At 44.4% G+C, this 19,664-nt stretch overlaps 1 protein-coding gene across 4 annotated transcripts in view; it reads left to right on the top strand.

Annotated features, from left to right (window-relative positions):
* Positions 1-19,664, top strand: part of ADAM19 (ADAM metallopeptidase domain 19) — a 116,615-nt gene that overhangs the window by 87,333 nt on the left and 9,618 nt on the right. For 3 of the 4 annotated variants that reach the window (XM_023726563.1, XM_004371259.2, XM_023726561.1), the window contains 8 exons: positions 553-748; positions 2,399-2,507; positions 4,993-5,197; positions 6,100-6,177; positions 6,303-6,411; positions 7,660-7,804; positions 9,117-9,201; positions 9,518-9,742. In XM_023726563.1, coding sequence (XP_023582331.1) covers positions 553-748; positions 2,399-2,507; positions 4,993-5,197; positions 6,100-6,177; positions 6,303-6,411; positions 7,660-7,804; positions 9,117-9,201; positions 9,518-9,742 — 1,152 coding nt within the window. The remainder of the gene's footprint in view (positions 1-552; positions 749-2,398; positions 2,508-4,992; positions 5,198-6,099; positions 6,178-6,302; positions 6,412-7,659; positions 7,805-9,116; positions 9,202-9,517; positions 9,743-19,664) is intronic. The other variant, XM_023726562.1, reaches the window with a different exon arrangement.

Here is a 19,664-nt window from a genome sequence, read left to right on the forward strand (position 1 = left end):
AGAGTCCCTGATGGAGCCAGAGAAAGGTGGGGTGCAGAACTCAAATTCTAGTAAAAAGACCAGACTTAATGGTCAGACTGAGACTGGAGGAACCCTGGAAAACATGACCCCCAGACTCTCTGTTAACCCAGAACTAAAACAATTTCTGAGGCCAACTCTTCGGACAAAGATTGGACTGGACTGTGGGACATAAAATGATGCTTGTGACTAGTGTGCTTCTTAGCTCAGGTAGATACATGAGACTAAATGGGCAGCTTCTGTCGGGAGGTAAGATGAGAAGACAGGGAGGGTTAGGAGCTGGTTGAATGGACGTGGGAAATCAGGGGTGGAAAGGAGCGTGCTAGCACAGTATTGGGAGAGCCGTTAGGGTCACATAACAATGTATGTATAAATTTTTGTATGAGAGACTAACTTGAAATGTAAACTTTCACTTAAACTACAACAATAAACAAAAAAAGAAACTGCTGTTTCAGAAGAGAGGTGTCACAAGCCCTTTGCTGACAGGGCTTAGGCAGGGGATTGACTGTTTCTCTGCTCTCATTCCTCACTCAGCTGCTGGCCCCCGGCACCGTGTGTCGTGAGCAGGCACGGCAGTGCGACCTTCCGGAGTTCTGCACGGGCAAGTCTCCCCACTGCCCCACCAACTTCTACCAGATGGATGGCACGCCCTGTGAGGGCGGCCAGGCCTACTGCTACAACGGCATGTGCCTCACCTACCAGGAGCAGTGCCAGCAGCTGTGGGGCCCTGGTAAGTAGGACTGTCCTGGGGCGAACGCCTCCTTCCACTCCATGACTTCCAGTCCAGCCTTTTCTCTTCAAGTGTTCAGGGTAGCTTAGAATCTGTACTTCAACACAGCACCTCCAGATACGATGTTTATCATCCCCTTGACTTGGGGAAGATTTTCAGGGAGAGCCAGTGGACAGTGTTCCTCCCAGTTCCTTGATGCTTTAAATTCTCAAAGTGGGTAAATGGATAAGGATAATCCAACAGAAAAACAGACAGAGAGTGGAGACAGAAAAGGAAATGCAAATGGCCCTTAAGCTGTGAAAAAATGTTTAACGTCACTCATATTAAGGGAAAGCAGATAGTGACTACCATGAGATGGGATCTTTCATGTATCAGATTGGCAAAGACTGAAACGTTTGATAATATAAGTAATTGTGGTAATATAGTGCTGTGAAATGCTATGGGAAAACACACAGGTGCAAACTCTGTGGAAAGCAGCTTGGGAATATCAAAATTTTAAGTGCACTTATCATTAGGCCCATGAATTCCACTACTTAGGAATGTATCCTATGCCTTTACTTGCATGTGAATGTGAATATATGTTTATAAGGATATTCATTGCAGTATTGTTAGTTTTAGCAAAAAACAACATATATGTCCTCCAATAGGGGGGCCAATTAAATTAATTATGGTACATCCATGCAGTGGAACACTCTGCAGCTGAATAAAGAAGGAGGCAGCTCTGTATGTACTGAATGAAATCATCTCCCACAGTACACTATTAAATGAAAAATGCAAGGTGCAGAACAGTGGATAGATTATCTCTAGAAGATACACAGGTAACAGTTATTAATAGTTGAATGGTTGCTTCTTCAGGGTGTAGGGGAGTAGGAACTGGTTGTTTTGGGGGACAAATTCCAAAGACAGATACTTTGTATCTTTAAAATTTTGTGCATATATTATTTATTTTTAAAAATCCTGAAATAAGGTCAAGGCTTCTTCTTTTCTTGTGATGTCTTTGTCTGACTTTGGTATTGGCGTGATGCTGGCCTCACAGAATGAGTTCAGAAGTGTTCCTTCCTGTTCTACTTTTGGAAAAGTCTAAGAAGTATTGAAGTCACTTGTTCTACAAATGTTTGGTAGAATTCCCCAGGGAAGCCACCCAATCCAGGACTTTTCTTTGTTGGCAGGTTTTTGATTCCTGATTCAATTTCTTCATTTGTGCTGGGTCTGTTGAGATCTTCTGTTTCTTCTTGAGTCAATGTAGGAGTTTATGTGTTTCTAGCAATTTGTCCATTTCCTCTAAGTTACCTAATTTGTTGGCATATAATTGCTCATAGTATTCTCTTATTATCCTTTTTATGTCCCAGTCTTCTTCATTAGAGAGAAGGCTTAGCATGCAACCCACCCACAGACATAAATCCTGAATAAGGTATAAAGCACTGATATAAAACTTTTTCTATCAATAGATTTTGATGCGGAGGTAGGGGTAGAATAACCTGATAGGGGTACAGGAAGAAAAGGCTGAGCATTCTCCCCTCCCCCAAAAAACTTTCCAAACTTCATGATTTTACCAATAATACAATATAATATAGCTTGCACTTTGGGAGGCTCTGAATTAAACTGAAGTTGGCTGATCTACTTGATAAATTTTGTTTCTTTCCCACCCAGGAGCCCGGCCTGCCCCTGATCTCTGCTTCGAGAAGGTGAATGTGGCAGGAGACACCTTTGGAAACTGTGGGAAGGACATAAATGGTGAACACAAGAAGTGCAACATGAGGTGATGACCATAGGGCAGACCCCATGAGAGGAGGGGTCACAAAGCATTTTCTGATTGAACTCCTCACCTCTGCCCCGCACAGCAGCTTGGTGAGCCCAGTGCTGGGCCTGTAAATATATCAGCTGAAGTCAGTCATCTTTTCTAGGCCTGATGTTTTGCAATGTACCATTCAGCCCTGAGGAAGTGAGAGGGTGGGTGTGGATGGCAGTGTTTCCTAGAAAGCTGGTCAGTCTCTGTCTTAGCCATCCATTGCTACTATAACAGAAATACCACAAGTGGATGACTTTAACAAAAAGAAATTTATTGTCTCACAGTCTAGTAGGCTACAAGTCTGAATTCAGGGCGTCAGCTCCAAGGGAAGGCTTTCTCTCTCTGTCGGCTCTGGAGGAAGGTGCTTGTCATCAGTCATCCCCTGGTCAAGGAGCTTCTCAGCACAGGGACTCAAGGTCCAAAGGCTGCGCTATTTTCCTGGCTCTTGTTTCTTGGTGGTATGAGGTCCCCCTGTCTCTCTGCTAGCTTCTCTCTTTTATATCTCAAAAGAGATTGGTCCAAGCCACAATCCAATCTTGTAGCTTGAGTCCTGCCTCATTAACATAACTGCCACTAATCCCATCTCATCAACATCATAGAGATAGGATTTACAATACATAAGAAAATCACATCAGATGACAGAATGGTAGACAATTATACAATACTAGGAATCATGGCCTAGTCAAATTGATACACATATTTTTGGGGGACACAATTCAATCCATGACAGCCTCCCTTTTGGGACCTTCTTACAGTAAGGTAGGGAATTGACCCTCAATTCTTCAGGGTGATAATTGTGCCCTCATCTGAGTAGCCCAAGTCATTTATTGATTCTACCATCCATCCATCCATCCAATATCTATTGAAGGTTTACTATGTGCCAAATACTGTGCTGAGTACTGGGGGGAGAAAGTGGAGATCAAGACTCACTTCTGCCTTCATGGAACTTTTGTGATAATGATGGAAGAGAGCCACTGTATTAGTTTCCTAGGGTTGCCGTAACAAGCTACCACAAATTAGATGGCTTAACCCAACAGAAGTTTACTCTCTCACACTTCTGGAAGTTAGAAGTCTGAATTCAGGTATCAGCAGGACTGTCTCTCTCTGAAGGCTCTAGGGGAAGGAAAATCCTTTCTTGTCTCTTCCAGCTTCTGATAACCGCAGATGTTCCTTGGCTCATGGCAGCATAGCTCCAGTCTCTGTTCTGTCTTCACATGGCTGTCTTCCCTCTGTCTGTCTGTCTCTCTGTGTCTCTTCTCCTCTTTTGATAAGGATACCAGTTTTATTGAATTAGGGCCCACCCTACTCCTGTATGACCTTTGTTAACTAACTACATCTGCAAAGACTCTACTTACAAATAAGGTCACATTTACAGGCAAGGTGAGTTAGGTATTTAACATATCTTTTTGGGGGATACGAATCAACCCATAACAGCCACCTAACGCCATCTTAATGGGTCAGGGGTGGTTTCCCAAAGGAATTATGGCTCAGCTGAGATCTGGAGGAATTATGTAGGTGAAAAGGGTGGAAATGGTGCCAGTGCATGGGAGAATGTTCCAGGCAGAGAGATGAGTCGAGTCTAGTGTAAGAGCTAAACTGGCAATTGGAAGAACTGATAACACTTTGATACAGTTAAATTATAGTATTGGGGTTCAGTGGAGAAGGGCCTGCTGAGAAATGAGCCTGGAGAATTCAGCAGGGATCAGATCATGAAAATTCTTAAATACATGGATAGGGGAGTATGGATTTTGCCTTGAGAGCCATGTGGAAACAAGACTAGTAGGGCAAGACTGGTTCCTGGGCGGTGCAAACGGGTTTGTGCTCAACTACTAACCTAAAGGTTGGTCGTTCGAACCTACCCAGTGGTGCTGCAGAATAAAGGCCTGGTGATCTTCTTCCATGAAAATTACAGCCCCAAAACCCTATGGAACAATTCTACTCCATAACATATAGGGGTTGCCGTGAGTCAGAATTGACTTGATGGTAATGGGTTTTTTTTTTAGAGGAGGGCAAGACTGGAGGCAGGTAGGTCAGTTTCCTGCAGTCCAGGTAAGAGAGGATAGCAGCATGAATTAGGGTCAATATATAGGAGGGAGAATTGCAGGGCTTGAAAATTGCTTGAAGCCAAGGATGAGGGATAATGGGGAGTCGAGGATGGCTATAAGCTTCTGGCTAGAGCACCTAGCGGGGTGGCAGATTCCTCAGATCAGACCATTGTCAAGGCCAGTTCTCTGGCCTAGATATACTTGGGGACAGGAGTTCTGTTCCCTTCCCCTGGTTTTAGTCCACATGGGATCTCCCCTGGTGGGTCCCTAGAGCAGATTCACTGCTCTGACCTTTGCCTTGCCCCACCCAAAGCCCATTGTCATGGTCGGAGGGCACTAAAGCTCGTGGGTGCTCCAGCACTCCCTCTGCCACTGATTCCATTTCCTTCTCTCCCTCTCTCCTGACCCAGAGATGCCAAGTGTGGGAAGATCCAGTGTCAGAGTTCCGAGGCCCGGCCCCTGGAGTCCAACGCAGTGTCCATTGACACCACCATCATCATGAACGGGAGGCAGATCCGATGCCGGGGCACTCATGTCTACCGAGGTCCTGAGGAGGAGGGTGACATGCTGGACCCAGGCCTAGTGATGACTGGGACCAAGTGCGGCAACAACCATGTGAGTCCTTCCCCCTGCCTCACTCAGGGCTGGGCCCCATAGGGGAAGGACTAAGGCTCTGGAGGGAGGGTGTTGGGTTCAAATCCCAGCCTTACCAACCTCTCAGAGCCTCAGTGTCTTCTTTTATAAAATATGTTTCATAATAGCAAGTGCCCACCCCATAACCAAAAAACCAGTTGCTGTTGAATGGATTCCAACTCGTGGCAATACCATGAGTAGAGCTGTGCTCTGTAGGGTTTTCAATAGCTGATTTTTTGGAAGTAGAACTGGGTTTTTCTTTTGAGGTGATTCTGGGTGGACTCAAACCTTCAACCTTCTGGTTAGCAGCTCAGTCCCTGAGCGTGTTAGCTGTTTGCACCAGCCAGGGACTCTGCCCCGTAGAATTACTGTAAATATTAACCAAGATAATCCATAAAGCACATAGATGGGCTAGCTATTATCATTTTCATCCTCATCATTAATTATGAATTAAGAGATGGACTTGGGAACCCTGGGGAAAATAATAACACCTATCTCATAAAGTTAACTCTGAGAATGAAATAAAAATATATATGAAACACCTGGTATGGTGCTTTGTATACTGTTAAGTAATTAACATATAATCAGCATATGGTACTATATAACATAATAACACGTATTTATATTTATATTATGTTGTTAATTATACTATTTTAAAAATATATCTGTTGTTTTTCCCCCAGTTACAAAAGTAATACTGGAATTTAGTTAACTACTGTCCTGTCCTTGGATTTTTAGGTTGTTTTTGATTTTTCACTCTGATAAATAACCTGAGATGGGCTGCCTTTTTCAGTCCTCATACATTCTAAGTATAAACCCAGGTCTTCTGATTCCCAGCCAGTGTCCCTTCATTGTACTGACCCTTGGCTTCCTCCTTGCTACAGATATGCTTCGAGGGGCAGTGCAGGAACACCTCCTTCTTTGAAACTGAAGGCTGCGGGAAGAAGTGCAACGGCCACGGGGTAGGTGTGGCTGGGCTCTGGTGGCTCCTCTGGGCCGGTGTCCACGGGGAAGACCCTGAGAGGGTCCGGGGTTCTTGGAGGTGTGAGGCAGTCCTGACCTCTGTCCTTCCCTTCCCTTGCTCTAGGTCTGCAACAACAACCAGAACTGCCACTGCTTCCAGGGCTGGGCCCCGCCCTTCTGCACGACGTCCGGCCCGGGGGGCAGCATCGACAGCGGGCCCATGCCCCCCGAGAGTGAGTGCCAGCCTGTCACAGGCCCCTGTCCACCTGCCTGTGGGCCTTTGGGTGGTGCTGTGGGGCCAGGCAGCGTGTTGTATAGTATCCACATTGAGTCTGGTTTACTATTCTGACTTTGTAGGTGAGGAAACCAAGAAAAAGAGAGGCAGAATGAGAGGGGGGATTTAGGCCAGCAGTCTGGTGTGGAAACTCTCAGCTCAGTTAGGGGGAATGTGCTTAGAGGAATTAAGAGAGCCTGTAGGGCATTGGATAATCCCGTCCCGTTTTGGGAATGGAGTGATCAGTGCTTCTTTGGTTCTTAAAAATAATCACGAGTTGAGGGCACATTATGGTGGTTTCGGTTCCCTTGGGTGAACACGTGGAGCCCTGGTAGCGAAGTGGTTAAGAGCTCGGCTGCTAACCAAAAGGTCAGAATTTCGAATCCACCAGCCACTCCTTGGAAACCCTACGGGGCAGTTCTACTCTGTCCTGTAGGGTCGCTATGAGTTGGAACCAACTCGATGGCAACGGGCTTGGTTTTTTATTTTGGCTGGACACAGGATAAAATGCGGAAACTAATATTCAGAAAACTTTTCCAGTTTTTTAGTGGAAACCTTGGGAATTCTAACCCTGTGGTTTCTAAACTATTTTTTTCTTAAAGGTAACAAAATACTTTTTTTTAAAAATAAAGTCTTTCAAGGAAGAACCCTCCCCCTATATATAAAACAGATAAAAGTAGTGTTTTATTGATAGAAATATATTTGTGCATTTAAATGTACAATTTGTGAGAACAGTGAGGTAGTTCTGAAGAAACCAAATATGAAAGTATGGATCGTGGACAACAGTTCTGGTCTGAGATGAGTTTAGATCTTTCAGTGTTGTGTGTTGTTTGCTTCATGTTCAGGAAAACTGTGATTCAGATTCAGGCTGAAAACTAGTGGCAAATGATAATAGAGCTTTATGTATTTGCCTTGAAAGGGACTCTCTTCAATTAAGTGGAGGTGGCTGGAGAAGCTGTATTATGAGGTCTGTGCAAAGCACGTTAACCAGGCTGTTAAGCTAATATTACTGGTTTCCTACTGGTACTTACTGTGTGTTTTTGTTATAACTTTAAAGTTAAAATAAGTAATACAAATTCAATACAAATCAAATATCTGAAGAGAAATCAGGGATACATTGTTTGAACTCCATTGCTTTAGCCTAAAGAGCTTCTAAATTTCTCATTTGGGAGAATTTCTGACCCAGTTTCCTGACTGTTTCTGGCAGGTGCTGGTCCAGTGGTAGCTGGAGTGTTGACAGCCATCTTCATGCTGGTGGTCCTGATGCTGATGTACTACTGCTGTAAACAGAACAACAAACTGGGCCAACTCAAACCCTCAGCCCTCCCGTCCAAGTTAAGGCAACACTTCAGGTAGGACAGAGTGTCGTGAAGGACTTGGGGGCCACTTGTGGGTCATCAAACTCTCTGTAAGCAGTAATGGATGAAAGAATTGGTGAGGGTGGGTCTAATTCAAGGAAGGCAGATGTAAGGTACACACTGCCTCTCCCCTTCTGCCATGCTCCATAACCAGGGCCAATATCACTAGTAGATCTTTTTGTTGTTGTTGTTGCTGAAGAATATACCCAGCAAAACCTACACCAATTCAATAGTTTCTACGTGTACAATTCAGTGACATTGATTACATTCTTCAAATTGTGCAACCATTCTCACCTTCCTTGTCTGAGTTGTTCTTCCTTCATTAACATAAACTCACTGCCCCTAAAGTTCTTATCTAATCTTTCAAGTTGCTGTTGTCAATTTGATCCCATATAAATAGTTCTTATAAGAGCATAATGCTCAGGCAGACATTTTTCACTAGTTAAGCTGAACTATTGTTGCATTTTAAGAAGACTTCAGAGGATATTTTTGGTATAAGTTTTAAAGATTATCTCAGGGCAATAATTTCAGGGGTTTATCCAGCCCCCATGGCTCCAGAAAGTCTGGAGTTCATGAGAATTTGAAAATCTGTTCTACGTTTTTCTCCTTTTGATCAGTATTCTTCTATAGAATCTCTCATCAAAATGTTCAGTAATGATAGCTGGGACTAGCTGATCTTACTATAAGTACTCCCCGTACTGAGCCTGGTCATCACTTGATCCTTCTCAGCAGAATGCTCCCAACCAATTCAAGTTGGAATATGAAATGAATCTCTTTGCCATCCTTTATCTATTTGATCTGTTCCCCATTTTAAAGAGTGGGAAACCAAGGCAGCCCCAAAGTTGCCCAAGTCAGTTCACAGTGGTGCCTGGACTTCAACTGAAGACAAAGACTAACTTTTAAAAAATTGATTACACTTGTTCTGGAGGGGATTTTAAATCCTAGGCCTTTCTGGATTTATACCAGAGGGGTTGGTTGATGGCTGATAACGTCATTGGTGTTGAGGGTTGGAGTCTCCTTAGGGAAGAAGGGTCTTAAAGGGTGAAGAGAAGGTGCTGAGGAAAACTCTGCTTTGTATTGGGCCAGCTCTCTTCTTTGGGAGTTCTCAACTGACCAGACTCAGTCTCCATACCTGAGAAGCTCGGGTTCAAGAAGACCAATCTCTGCCCTCCTCCAGATTTGGGCAGTGACATGTCTTGGGGAAAATTTGGCTGTTTGCTGCTCTGCTTGGGCCAGAGTGAGCTCAGTCACTGACCTTTTCTGGACATCCTCCATGTCCCACCCATCCCCAACTTCTCATTTCTAGTTGTCCCTTCAGGATGTCTCAGAACAGCGGAACTGGCCATGCCAACCCAACTTTCAAGTTGCAGACGCCTCAGAGTAAGCGAAAGGTAAGGGCATTGCACCACTGAACTTGCTACTTTTCCTTTATCCCTCAGGATCCTGCTGGATTTTCCTAAGAGCCTCTGCAGCCCCATAGGATTGGTAATCAAAGCCATTTTATAGGATTGAGAGGCATGTCAATTGATTCTGATATCCCTTAATGACTTCGAAGGTTGGATCTGACCTCTAGAATATTCTAGGGATTTAACAGGCCATCCTGTCCTCCCCTCTGGTCGTCTCAGTAAGATACACAAGGGAACCCCTGAGTTTTTCAGTGCTTTGAGGAGTCCTATGTCTCACGTGTTCCTTGTCTTATGCATACAGGTGACCAACACCCCTGAAACCCCTCGGAAGCCCTCCCAGCCTCCTCCCCGGCCCCCTCCAGACTACCTGCATAAGGGGTCCTCACCTGCGTCATTGCCAGCGCACCTCAGCAGGGCTGTTAGGAATGCCCCGGGGGCCAAGTCTCAAGTTGAGAGAAAGGAGTCATCCAGGAGGCCTCCCCCAAGCCGGCCAGTACCCCCTGCACCGAATTACATCCTCACCCAGGTGAGTGGGTTCTCAGCAATCCTGGGCTGGGGCATCGCCTTTAAGGTCACTGCCAGTGGGAATGTCAGAAGCTGGGAAGATGAAACTTGCTGAGTTATGAGCTGACTGCCTTTTCTTCATTCTGGTGAATGTAGGGGCACACAGACGGCTACAGCAATGACCACGAGGAAGTGTGCCCCCAGAAGCCCCCAGACCTCAAAGCTTTCCTCCCTGCTTGGCCTGCCTATTTTATGACAAGCTGCTATCCACCTTGCACCCTCAGTTAACTTCTCTCAGTTCCCCATGCTCATCTCCCCTCTCGGTTTTCGCAAATGCTGCTTTTGCCTGACACCCTCCTTCCTTTTGCATGTCCAACTCTCATGCATCCTTAGATCTCATCTTGGATGTCGCTTCCTCCAAGAAGCCATCTGTGACCCCCAAGTCTGAGTTTAGGGCCCCTATACTTCTTCTATCATAGTATTTATCTGACTACATTGTATCCACTTGTATCTACTGATTCGGAAGTCTTCCTAAGGGAGGTAGCCTTGATGCTTTGTTCATCCAAGGACAGGTCAAGGGGCTAGGGCCTCCGGGAGTGTGAGTGAGGTCCAGGCTACACCCCCACCACTGCCGCTCATTGGAAGCAGAGCCACCTCCCCAGCAGCTTGTTCACCTAGCGTGTATGTGCTCTGTCAGCTCCACCTGTTCCCTCTGGCGGGAGGTTACCCCCGTGCAGGCACAGGTGTTTCCAGGGCGTGGCAGGGTGTGGTGACTTCCTGATCTTTGTGTTTTGTGTGCCCCTCGTGTGGGGTTGAGGACTTACTCGGTTTCCTTCTGGGATTTCTTTTCTTGGACTTGGTCCCGAGGGCTCTCTTGGGGCCCGTGCTGTCTCTGATCCTAAGCATTGAGGGGCTGACACCAGGTTTTGGGACATGGGACAGTGTTAGGGTTGGGCAGAGCTGAGAGCATCTGGTTTGGTGAAACTGCTTCTCTCTGATTCCTCTCATCTGGGGTTAGGATGGGTTGGAAAAATCCATGAGGAAGGGGAGGGGAATGATTGACAGGGTGAGAGGAGAGGAAGGGAGAAAAAGAAAAGAGCAAGAGGAGGGAAGAGTAGAAAGAGAGAAGAGGAGATGGAGAGAGAGGGGAGAAAGTTCCTGTGTAGGTACAGGGTGTGGAGGGAAAACAAAGTTGCAGGAGGAGGGAGAATGTCGAGAAAAAAGGAAGGAGAGCGGTCCGTTCAGATCCATATTCCTGAAACATCCACATTGGAGGTCTGTTCAAAGAAGACAGGGCCAGCCTCACTCTGGCTCGCCCCAAGGCACTGGGCCCTGGTTAGGAGGGTGCAGGGGCATCCAAAATTCAGCTGGTGGAGAGAGACCCTGCAGGCTCCATGCCTAGCTGCCACCTCCACTCTCCTTGGTGGCTGCTGTCAGGAGTCCCGAGTGCAGGAATTCACCCAGCCAGTGACAGTATCTCAAAACACAGATCCCAAGCTCAGCTTTCCTGGGTCCCAGGGCTCAGACGGGTTTATCCAAGGGCAGGCAGTGGGAAGCAGCTGCTCTGAGGGGAGACTCCTTCCTCAAAGCCATTCCAAGAACTGAGTTATTGTTATCTTTGTTTTCTTACAAGGTAGCTGAGTTTCACAGACTTAAAGGAATTCACCCAAGATCACACAGGTTGTAAGTGGAGGAGCCAGGACTTGACCCCAGGTCTGATTCTAAACTCTTAGCCACCGTGTGTGCAGGTCCTGGCTTAGGCTTCGGGGTACAGAGCTGAGTGACACCACCCTACCCTGGAGGCGCTCACAATCTAGAACAATCTAGAGAGAGCCAGCCAACCAGACCTTAGCTCCACTCATAGCTGGGTGACATGGATCACCTGGAAAGGCAGTGAGTGAAACTTTGTAACCCCTTTTGTTCTTTCCACAAGTGTGTATTGAACATCTACTCTGTGCTACACAATGGTGAGCAAAATAGATGCGTCGCTGCTTCCTCGTGCTTCATTCTACTAGGGAAAAGACTCAGACACATGTAGTTACAACAGTGATAAGTACCATGAAGGCCAGTATAATGAGGGGATTTGACCTAGTCTGGGAAATCTGAGAAGGCTTCCCTGAGGAGGTGGTGTTCAGCTGAGGCATGAAGGATGAGCAGGAGTTAACCAGGTTGCGTGTATGAATGGCAAGGGAGATTTCCTGGCCAAGGGACCCGCTAGTAGAGAGGCTCTGGAATGGAAGGTTGGAGGAACTTAAAGGCCAGTATAGCTGGAGCCCAAGGAGCTATGAGAAGAGGCTGGAAAGCCAGGAGGGGCCAGACTGTGCCAGGCCTCATGGGCCTTGGTCAGGACTTTGGTCTGCATCCTGTGGGAAGGGGGAAGTGGTGGGCGGTGATCAGATTTGCTATTTACTAGGGTCACCTTTGGGCTCTCTACAGGCAGGAGGGAGGCATAGTGCCTGGGAGGGGCCATGAGTGCTTCTAGGGCTGCTAATCTTCTATTTTTGACCTGGGTAGGAATTAAATAATTGTGTTTCCCTTGTGATAATTCATCTAGTTGTATATTTATGATTTGTTCATCTCTTTATACACATATTACACTTTAATTTTTTTTTAAGTTAAAACAAAAAGAAAGACTTACTTTTGCAGCAATGTGTGTTACTGGTTGAAAGGGATGAGAGTGGATGCCCAGATATACTAGTCAGATGGTTTAAAAGTTGTCCAGGAGAGAGATGATGGTAGCTCGGAGCAGGGGTGGAGCAGGGGTGATGGAGTGAAACAGAAGAGAGATGTGTAGAAGAGAAAATAAACAGGACTTGGGAGCGATTTAGAGTCCTTAGGTCATGTGAATGGTTAACACTCAGCTGCTAACTAAAAAGTTGGAGGTTCGAGTCTACTCAGAGGCATCTCGGAAGAAAGGCCTGGGGATCTACTTCCAGAAAATCAGCCATTGAAAACCCTGTGGAACTCAGTTCTGCTTTAACACACATGTGGTTGCCATGAATCAGAGTTGACTCCACAGCAACTGGTTTTGGGGAACAGTTACAAACGGGGTTGTCAGGAAATGACTCTGGTGTCTGGCTGCGCAGCCTGAGTGATGGAGGTGCCACTCCCTGAGGAAGGGAGCTGTGGCCTGGGGGGCTCAGGGTCTCTTTCTGCCTCTGGAAAACAGTGCTGGGTGTGCCGCCCCAGGGAGCCGAGCTGGCCTATATCAGATGTGGCAGTGCTAGGACACTGCTTTGGGGGACCCAGAGCTGACAGGCTGATTAAGCTCCTGCATCCAGATGACATCCCCTAGTTTCTCACTTTGCACAGCCAGCAGCCAAAGGAGCACAGCATCTCCAATTGCACCCTGACATCTGCACCCAGCTGTTTTTCCTCGAGAAGGTCTCCTTCTGGCAGCCACTGTGATTTGGTGGCTGTCCTGAACTGCCCTGCGGGGAAGGGATGGAGCCAGAGAACAGAGCTTTTTGGGCACAAGAATTTGCTACTCTTCTTTTCTCTGAGCCTTAGTTTCTGCTCTCAGTTTTCTGACAACTGAGATGCTCTTGTGGAAAATCCCAGTTCTCTGACTCAACCCTGCCCTTCCACAGGCTTGCCTGTTGGCCATTTTTATGCTTGTTAGTGGCCTTCTTGGAAAGAGGAACAAGATCAAGGGCAGCAGACACTGGAACTCCCACGTGTGAAATTGGCTTCTCTCCTAAACCCCACCAATTTATGGATCTGTGGGTAGCACAGGCCGTTCTTTCCCCATTAAAATGTTTTTTTTTTTTTTTTTTTTTGGTAGCCACAGAAGAAATGCATACTCACTGTAAGAAATTTGCCTAGCACACAAATTTATGTATCTATCTATCTTTAGTAATAATACTAATACTAATCTCAATACTAATATGTATTGAGTATTTATTGTATACTAGGCACAGTTCTGAAAGTTTGAGATGTATTAGTGACCCAAACAGACAAGAACCCCTGCCCCACTTCCCTTTTAGTGGGGGGCAGGGAGACAGAAAATAAATGATTAACTTAATAAATAAGTAAACTTTATAGTATGTTGGAAGGGGTAAATGATATAGGAAAAAAAGGAAGCAGATCAGAATAAAAGGGGCTGGGAGTGGCAAGTGCCAGGGGGTGGGTGGGGGTGGCTGTAATTTTAAATAAGGTAGTCAAGGAAAACTTTACTGAGAAGGTGACAGAAATACAAAAGTAATACAAAAGTGCAAAAGGAGAGAATCCTGTTAATTGTGCACCCACAGGCAACCAATGGGAAAAATACGATATCTTCTTCTTTTCTTTTTTTAATTTTATTTTTATTTGCATAGGTAACACACATATCTGCTTTTGTTTAAAAATTAAATGTTCAAATTCTAACTCACAAAAAAAGACCAGACGTACTGGTCTGACAGAGACTGAAGAAGCGAGAGTATGGCCCCTAGACACCCTTTTAACTCAGTACTGAAGTCACTCCCAAGGTTCACCCTTCAGCCAAAGATTAGACAGGCCCATAAAACAAAACGAGACTAACGGGGCACACCAGCCCAGGGGCAAGGACAAGAAGGCAGGAGGGGGCAGCAAAGCTGATAATGGGGAACCCAAGTTCAAGAAGGGGAGAGTGTTGACAGGTCATGGGGTTGGCAGCCAGTGTCCAAAAACAAAATGTGCATTAATTGTTTAATGAGAAACTAGTTTGCTCTGTAAACCTTTATCTAAAGCACAATTTTTTTAAAAAAATGAAAAAAAAATTGAATGTTCCCCTGGACCACCCCCTCCCCACTCATACTCTATCCCAGTCCCTTCCCCAGAAGCCACCTCAGTTATCAACTTGGTCTTATCCTTCCTGACATTTTTCTATTTATGTAAGTATGTGTGTGTGTAGTGGTGATTTATTTTACATAAAATAGCCTGTCCCACAGCCTGCACTTCAGCTTGCTTTTTTCTCTTAACAACGAGTCTTGAACATCTCTCAACATCAGCACATATCAATCTACCTTGTTCTTTTTAAACGCTGCGTATTTTCCTGTGTAATTTTAGCCATTTCTCTATTGATGGAAATTTTGAATAGTTATAGTTTCCTTTGCTGCCACAAAAAGTGTTGTAAAGAACATCCTTGAAATTTTATTTTTATGCACGTGTGCAAATAGTTCTCCAGCATAGATAATAGGAAGTGGAATTATTCAAAGAACGGTATTTCTAATTTTAATAGATACTGCCAAATTGCTCTCCAAAAAGGTGCTTTTTTTTCTGAGTATATAAATTACACACACACACACACACACACACACTTTTGTTTTTTAATGGGGCCCTTTAGGATTCACTGGGTGGTGCAAATGATTAAGCACTTGGATGCTAACCAAAAGTTTGGAGGTTTAAGTCTGCCAAGAGGTACCTCAGAAGAAAGGCCTGGTGATCCGTTCCTGAAAAATCAGCCATTTAAAACCCTGTGGAGAGTTGTGTGATATATATATTTATACCAAAACAAATAAAAAAGTAGAGTAACTGCTGAGGTTGCTTATGTACAACCAAACGCTTCATGGGATTTGGTTCCTTGGTTTGGAGGTTGAGGGTCATAGTTTCATGAAACATACCAGTTAATTGGCTTAAAATGCATTTAGTGTTTTTATACCTCCTAGTTCCTTTCATAGTGTCTGGGGTCTTAAAAGCTTGCGAGCAGCCATCCAGAGCATGACAACTGGTCTGTATTCCTGTGGAGCAACAGAGGAAAAAAGGAGAGTCAGGAATAAGAGGAGGATGTGGAACATGTGACCAATTGCCTCCATGAACAACTGCCTCCTTTGCCATGAGACCAGAAGAACTGGATGATGTCTGGCTACCATTACTGAACATTTTGATCAGAGATCCCGTAGAAGAATCCTGATCAAAAGGGGGACAATATAGAACAGAATTTCAAATTTGCATGAACTCCAGACTTTCTGGAGCCATGGGGGCTGGATGAATCCCTGAAACTATTTCCCTGAGGCAATCTTTAAACCTTAAACCAAAAATATCCCCTGAAGTCTTCCTAAAGCCAAACAATAGTTTAGCTTACATAGTTAAAAATGTCTGCCTTGAGCATTATGCTCCTTTAAGAACTAACAATATGGGATCAAAGTGACAACAGCAACTCAAAAGATTAGATAGGAATCTTAGGGGGCAGTGAGTTTATGTTAATAGGAGAGGAACAACTCAAAAAAGGAGGGTGAGAATGGTTGCGCAACTTGAAGAATGAAATCAGTGTCACTGAATTGTACATATAGAAATGATGGAATTAGTGTATGTTTTGCCCCATATATTCTCAACAACAACAACAAAATAAAAACAAAAAAATCCTGGGGGCCAAGATGGCTGAGTAGTCAGATGCTTCCAGTGGTCCCTCTTACAACAAAGACCTGAAAAAACAAGTGAATCAATTATACATGGCAATCTAGGAGCCCTGAGCATCATAGACAAAGTTGAGGAATTGGGCTGGGTGGCAGGGGGAGGGAGAGATGGTTCAGAAGCAGTGAGGAGTTGCCAGACTTGACCCAGCTGGAGCTGGCACCTGGCGGGCCGTATCTGCTGGCGTGCGTGGTGAGGCGGGCAGTGGCATTTGGGAAGCGTTTTCCACGGGAGAGACTGAGTGGCAGATAGTCTGCTCAGGCCTCCAGAGCCAGTGAAAAGCAGCACTCAGTTGACAAAAGATAAGTACATGAGTTTAACCTACCACTAGGATCAAAAAACACCCCATTTGGGAAGAAACTTTCTTCCATTTATCTGCTGCCTCCCTGCTCTGCAACTGTCCCAGGCCAACTTCAATGATTGCCGCATTCCCTGGGCGACCCATGAGCCATTCTCCTGGCCTTGGAGAGGGAACAAATTAACAAACAGGAAAAAATAATCTGCCAGCTCCCCTAAGCTGGAAACTCAGGGCAGGCACAGCTCCTTTGCCTAGGCACAGGTATAAGGGGTCCATGGACTTTGAATGCCTTTCACCCCTGCATAGACCTGGGTGGATGCATTTCAACAGCATAGGCCCTCATTAGCACAGTACAACAAGGTATATACCTGAAGCTTAACTTCACTGTCTCAGCTACATGGTGGAGTGGCAGGTTCGTGACATTTGACACTAATCTGCCCATTAAGCAGGGTCCTCGCCTACCCACATCAGGGGCCTGAGGACTGGTGGCTCCACCTAGCCACATGCGACAGGGGTCCAAGAATGAGTGGTGCCTCCTAGTCCTTACAACCAACAGCACTGGTTGTCCATAGTCCAGCTACAAAACCCACTCTAGGGAACAGGGACATGCTTTCCTCCCAGACACTCAGGCAGCCATCAGCTCCCTGCCTTGCTCAGCGTGTGATGACCTACTGCAGCCAGATACCTGTGCCTACTCCAATCACCCCTGCCCGTCTAGGACTGTAGGTGAGAGCCTCCACCACACACTTGGTGACTGACTATCTGGACACCTGAGCTGAATCCATACAAGAAAAGTAAATGGGCTCCTGGGCTCACATACCTAGTAACAAATCTAACCACTTGGTGACAGGACATTAGGGCTTCAAAGGCACCAATAATCAAACTAGCTCACAAGAGCAGCCTATTTGGGCATATCAAAACAAGAAGCTAGGACACGTAAGCAAACGTGAAATAAATGAATGTAATAACTTACTGATGGCTCAGAGACAAGTCAATATCAAATCACATGAAGAGGCAGACCATGATGGCTTCAGCAAGCTCCCAAAACAAAGAATCAAGAAATCTTCCATAGGAGAGAACTTCTTGGAATTACCGGGGGTAGAATACAAAAAGGCAAAATGCACAATAAGCAAAGGAACAGACAGACAAAGCAATAGAGGAACTTAAGAAGATTATAGAGGAGCACAACAACAGATTTAACAGGCTCTAAGAATCCATAGAGAGACAGCAAAAAGAAATCCAGAAGATTAACAATAAAATTTCAGAATTAGACAACTCAGTAGAAAGTCATAGGAGCAGAATTGAGGCAATGGAAGTCAGAATTAATGAGACTGAAGATAAAGCACTTGATGCCAACTCATTTGAGGAAAAATCAGATAGAAGAATTTTAAAAAATGAAGGAACTCTAAGAATTATGTGGGACTCTATCAAGAGGAATAACCTACAAGTGATTGGAATACCAGAACAGGCAGGAATAACAGAAAATACAGAGATAATTGTTGAAGATTCATTGGCAGAAAACTACCCTCATATCATGATAGATGAGAAGATATCTATCCAAGACGCTCATTGAACCCCACGCAAAGCAGATCCCAAAAGAAAGTCACCCAGACATATTATAATCAAACTTGCCAAAACCAAAGAAAAAGAGAGAATTTTAACAGTGGCTAGGGATAAACAAAAAGTCATCTACAAAGGAGAATCAATAAGACAAAGCTTGGACTACTCAGCAGAAACCATGCAGGCAAGAAGGCAATGGGATGACATGTATAAAGCCTTGAAGGAAAAAAAAATTGCCAGCCAAGAATTATATATCCAGCAAATCTGTCTCTCAAATATGATGGTGAAATTAGGGCATTCCCAGATAAATAGAAATTTAGGGAATTTGTAAAAACCAAACCAAAATTACAAGAAATACTAAAGAGAGCCCTCTGCTCAGAAAATCAATAACATCAGATAATAACCCAACACTAGAATACAGGACAGAGCAATCAGATTTCAACCCACGTAGGGAAGTCACAAAAATAAATCAAAGCTAAAACACTGAAAATAAGGAAACAGAGATGTCAATATGTAAAAGACGACAACATTAAAACAGAATAGAGGGACTAAAAAGTGTAGTCATAGATCTTTCATATGGAGAGGAAGTCAAGATGATATAAAGAAATAAAAGAGTAGTTTAGAAAAATAGGGGTAAATGTTAAGGCAACCACAAAGGAAACTAACAATCTTACACATCAGAAGGAAAACATAAAAACTCAGCAAATACAAAATCAACAACAATGAAAAAGATGAAAAGAAAATACGTAAAGAAAAACGATCAGCACAGAAAATTAAGTGGAACAAAGAAACTGTCAACAACACACACAAAAAAAAAGACATCAAAATGACAGCACTAAACGCATACCTATCAATAATTACACTGAATGTAAATGGGCTAACTGCACCAATAAAGAGACAGAGAGTGGCAGAATGGATAGAAAAACACAATCCACCTATATGCTGCCTACAAGAGATACACTTTAGACTTAAAGACACAAACAAACTAAAACTCAGAGAATAGAAAAAAAATGTATCAAGCAAACATCACTCAAAAAAGAGCAGGGGTGGCAATATTAATCTCTCACAAAATAGACTTTAAAGTAAAATCCACCACGAAGGATAATGAAGGACACTATATAATGATTAAAGGGTCAATACACCAGGAGGACATAACCCTAATAAATATTTAGACATCCAACGACCGGGCTCCAAAATACATAAAACAAACGCTACAGTATTGAAAAGAGAGATAGACAGCTCCACAATAATGGTAGGAAACTTCAACACACCACTTTCAGTGAAGGACAGAACATCCAGAGAGAAGCTCAATAAAGACATGGAAGATTTAAATGCCACAATTAACCAACTTGACCTCATAGACATACACAGAACACTCCAGCGAACAGCAGCCAAGTATACTTTCTTTTCCAATGCACATGGAACATTCTCCAAAACAGACAAGATATTAGGCCATAAAGCAAGCCTTAACAGAATACAAATCATTGAAATATCACATAGCATCTTTTCTGACCATAATGCCATAAAAGTGGAAATCAATAACAAAAAAAGCAAGGAAAGAAAATCAAACGCATGGAAACTGAACAACACCTTGCTCAAAAACTACTGGATTATAGAAGAAATTAAGGATGGAATAAACAATTTCACAGAATCCAAAGAGAATGAAAACATATCCTACCAGAACCTTTGGGACACAGCCAAAGCAGTGCTCAGAGGT

The sequence above is a fragment of the Trichechus manatus genome, unplaced genomic scaffold (assembly GCF_000243295.1).
Source record: "Trichechus manatus latirostris isolate Lorelei unplaced genomic scaffold, TriManLat1.0 scaffold00011, whole genome shotgun sequence".
Taxonomy (NCBI): domain Eukaryota; kingdom Metazoa; phylum Chordata; class Mammalia; order Sirenia; family Trichechidae; genus Trichechus; species Trichechus manatus.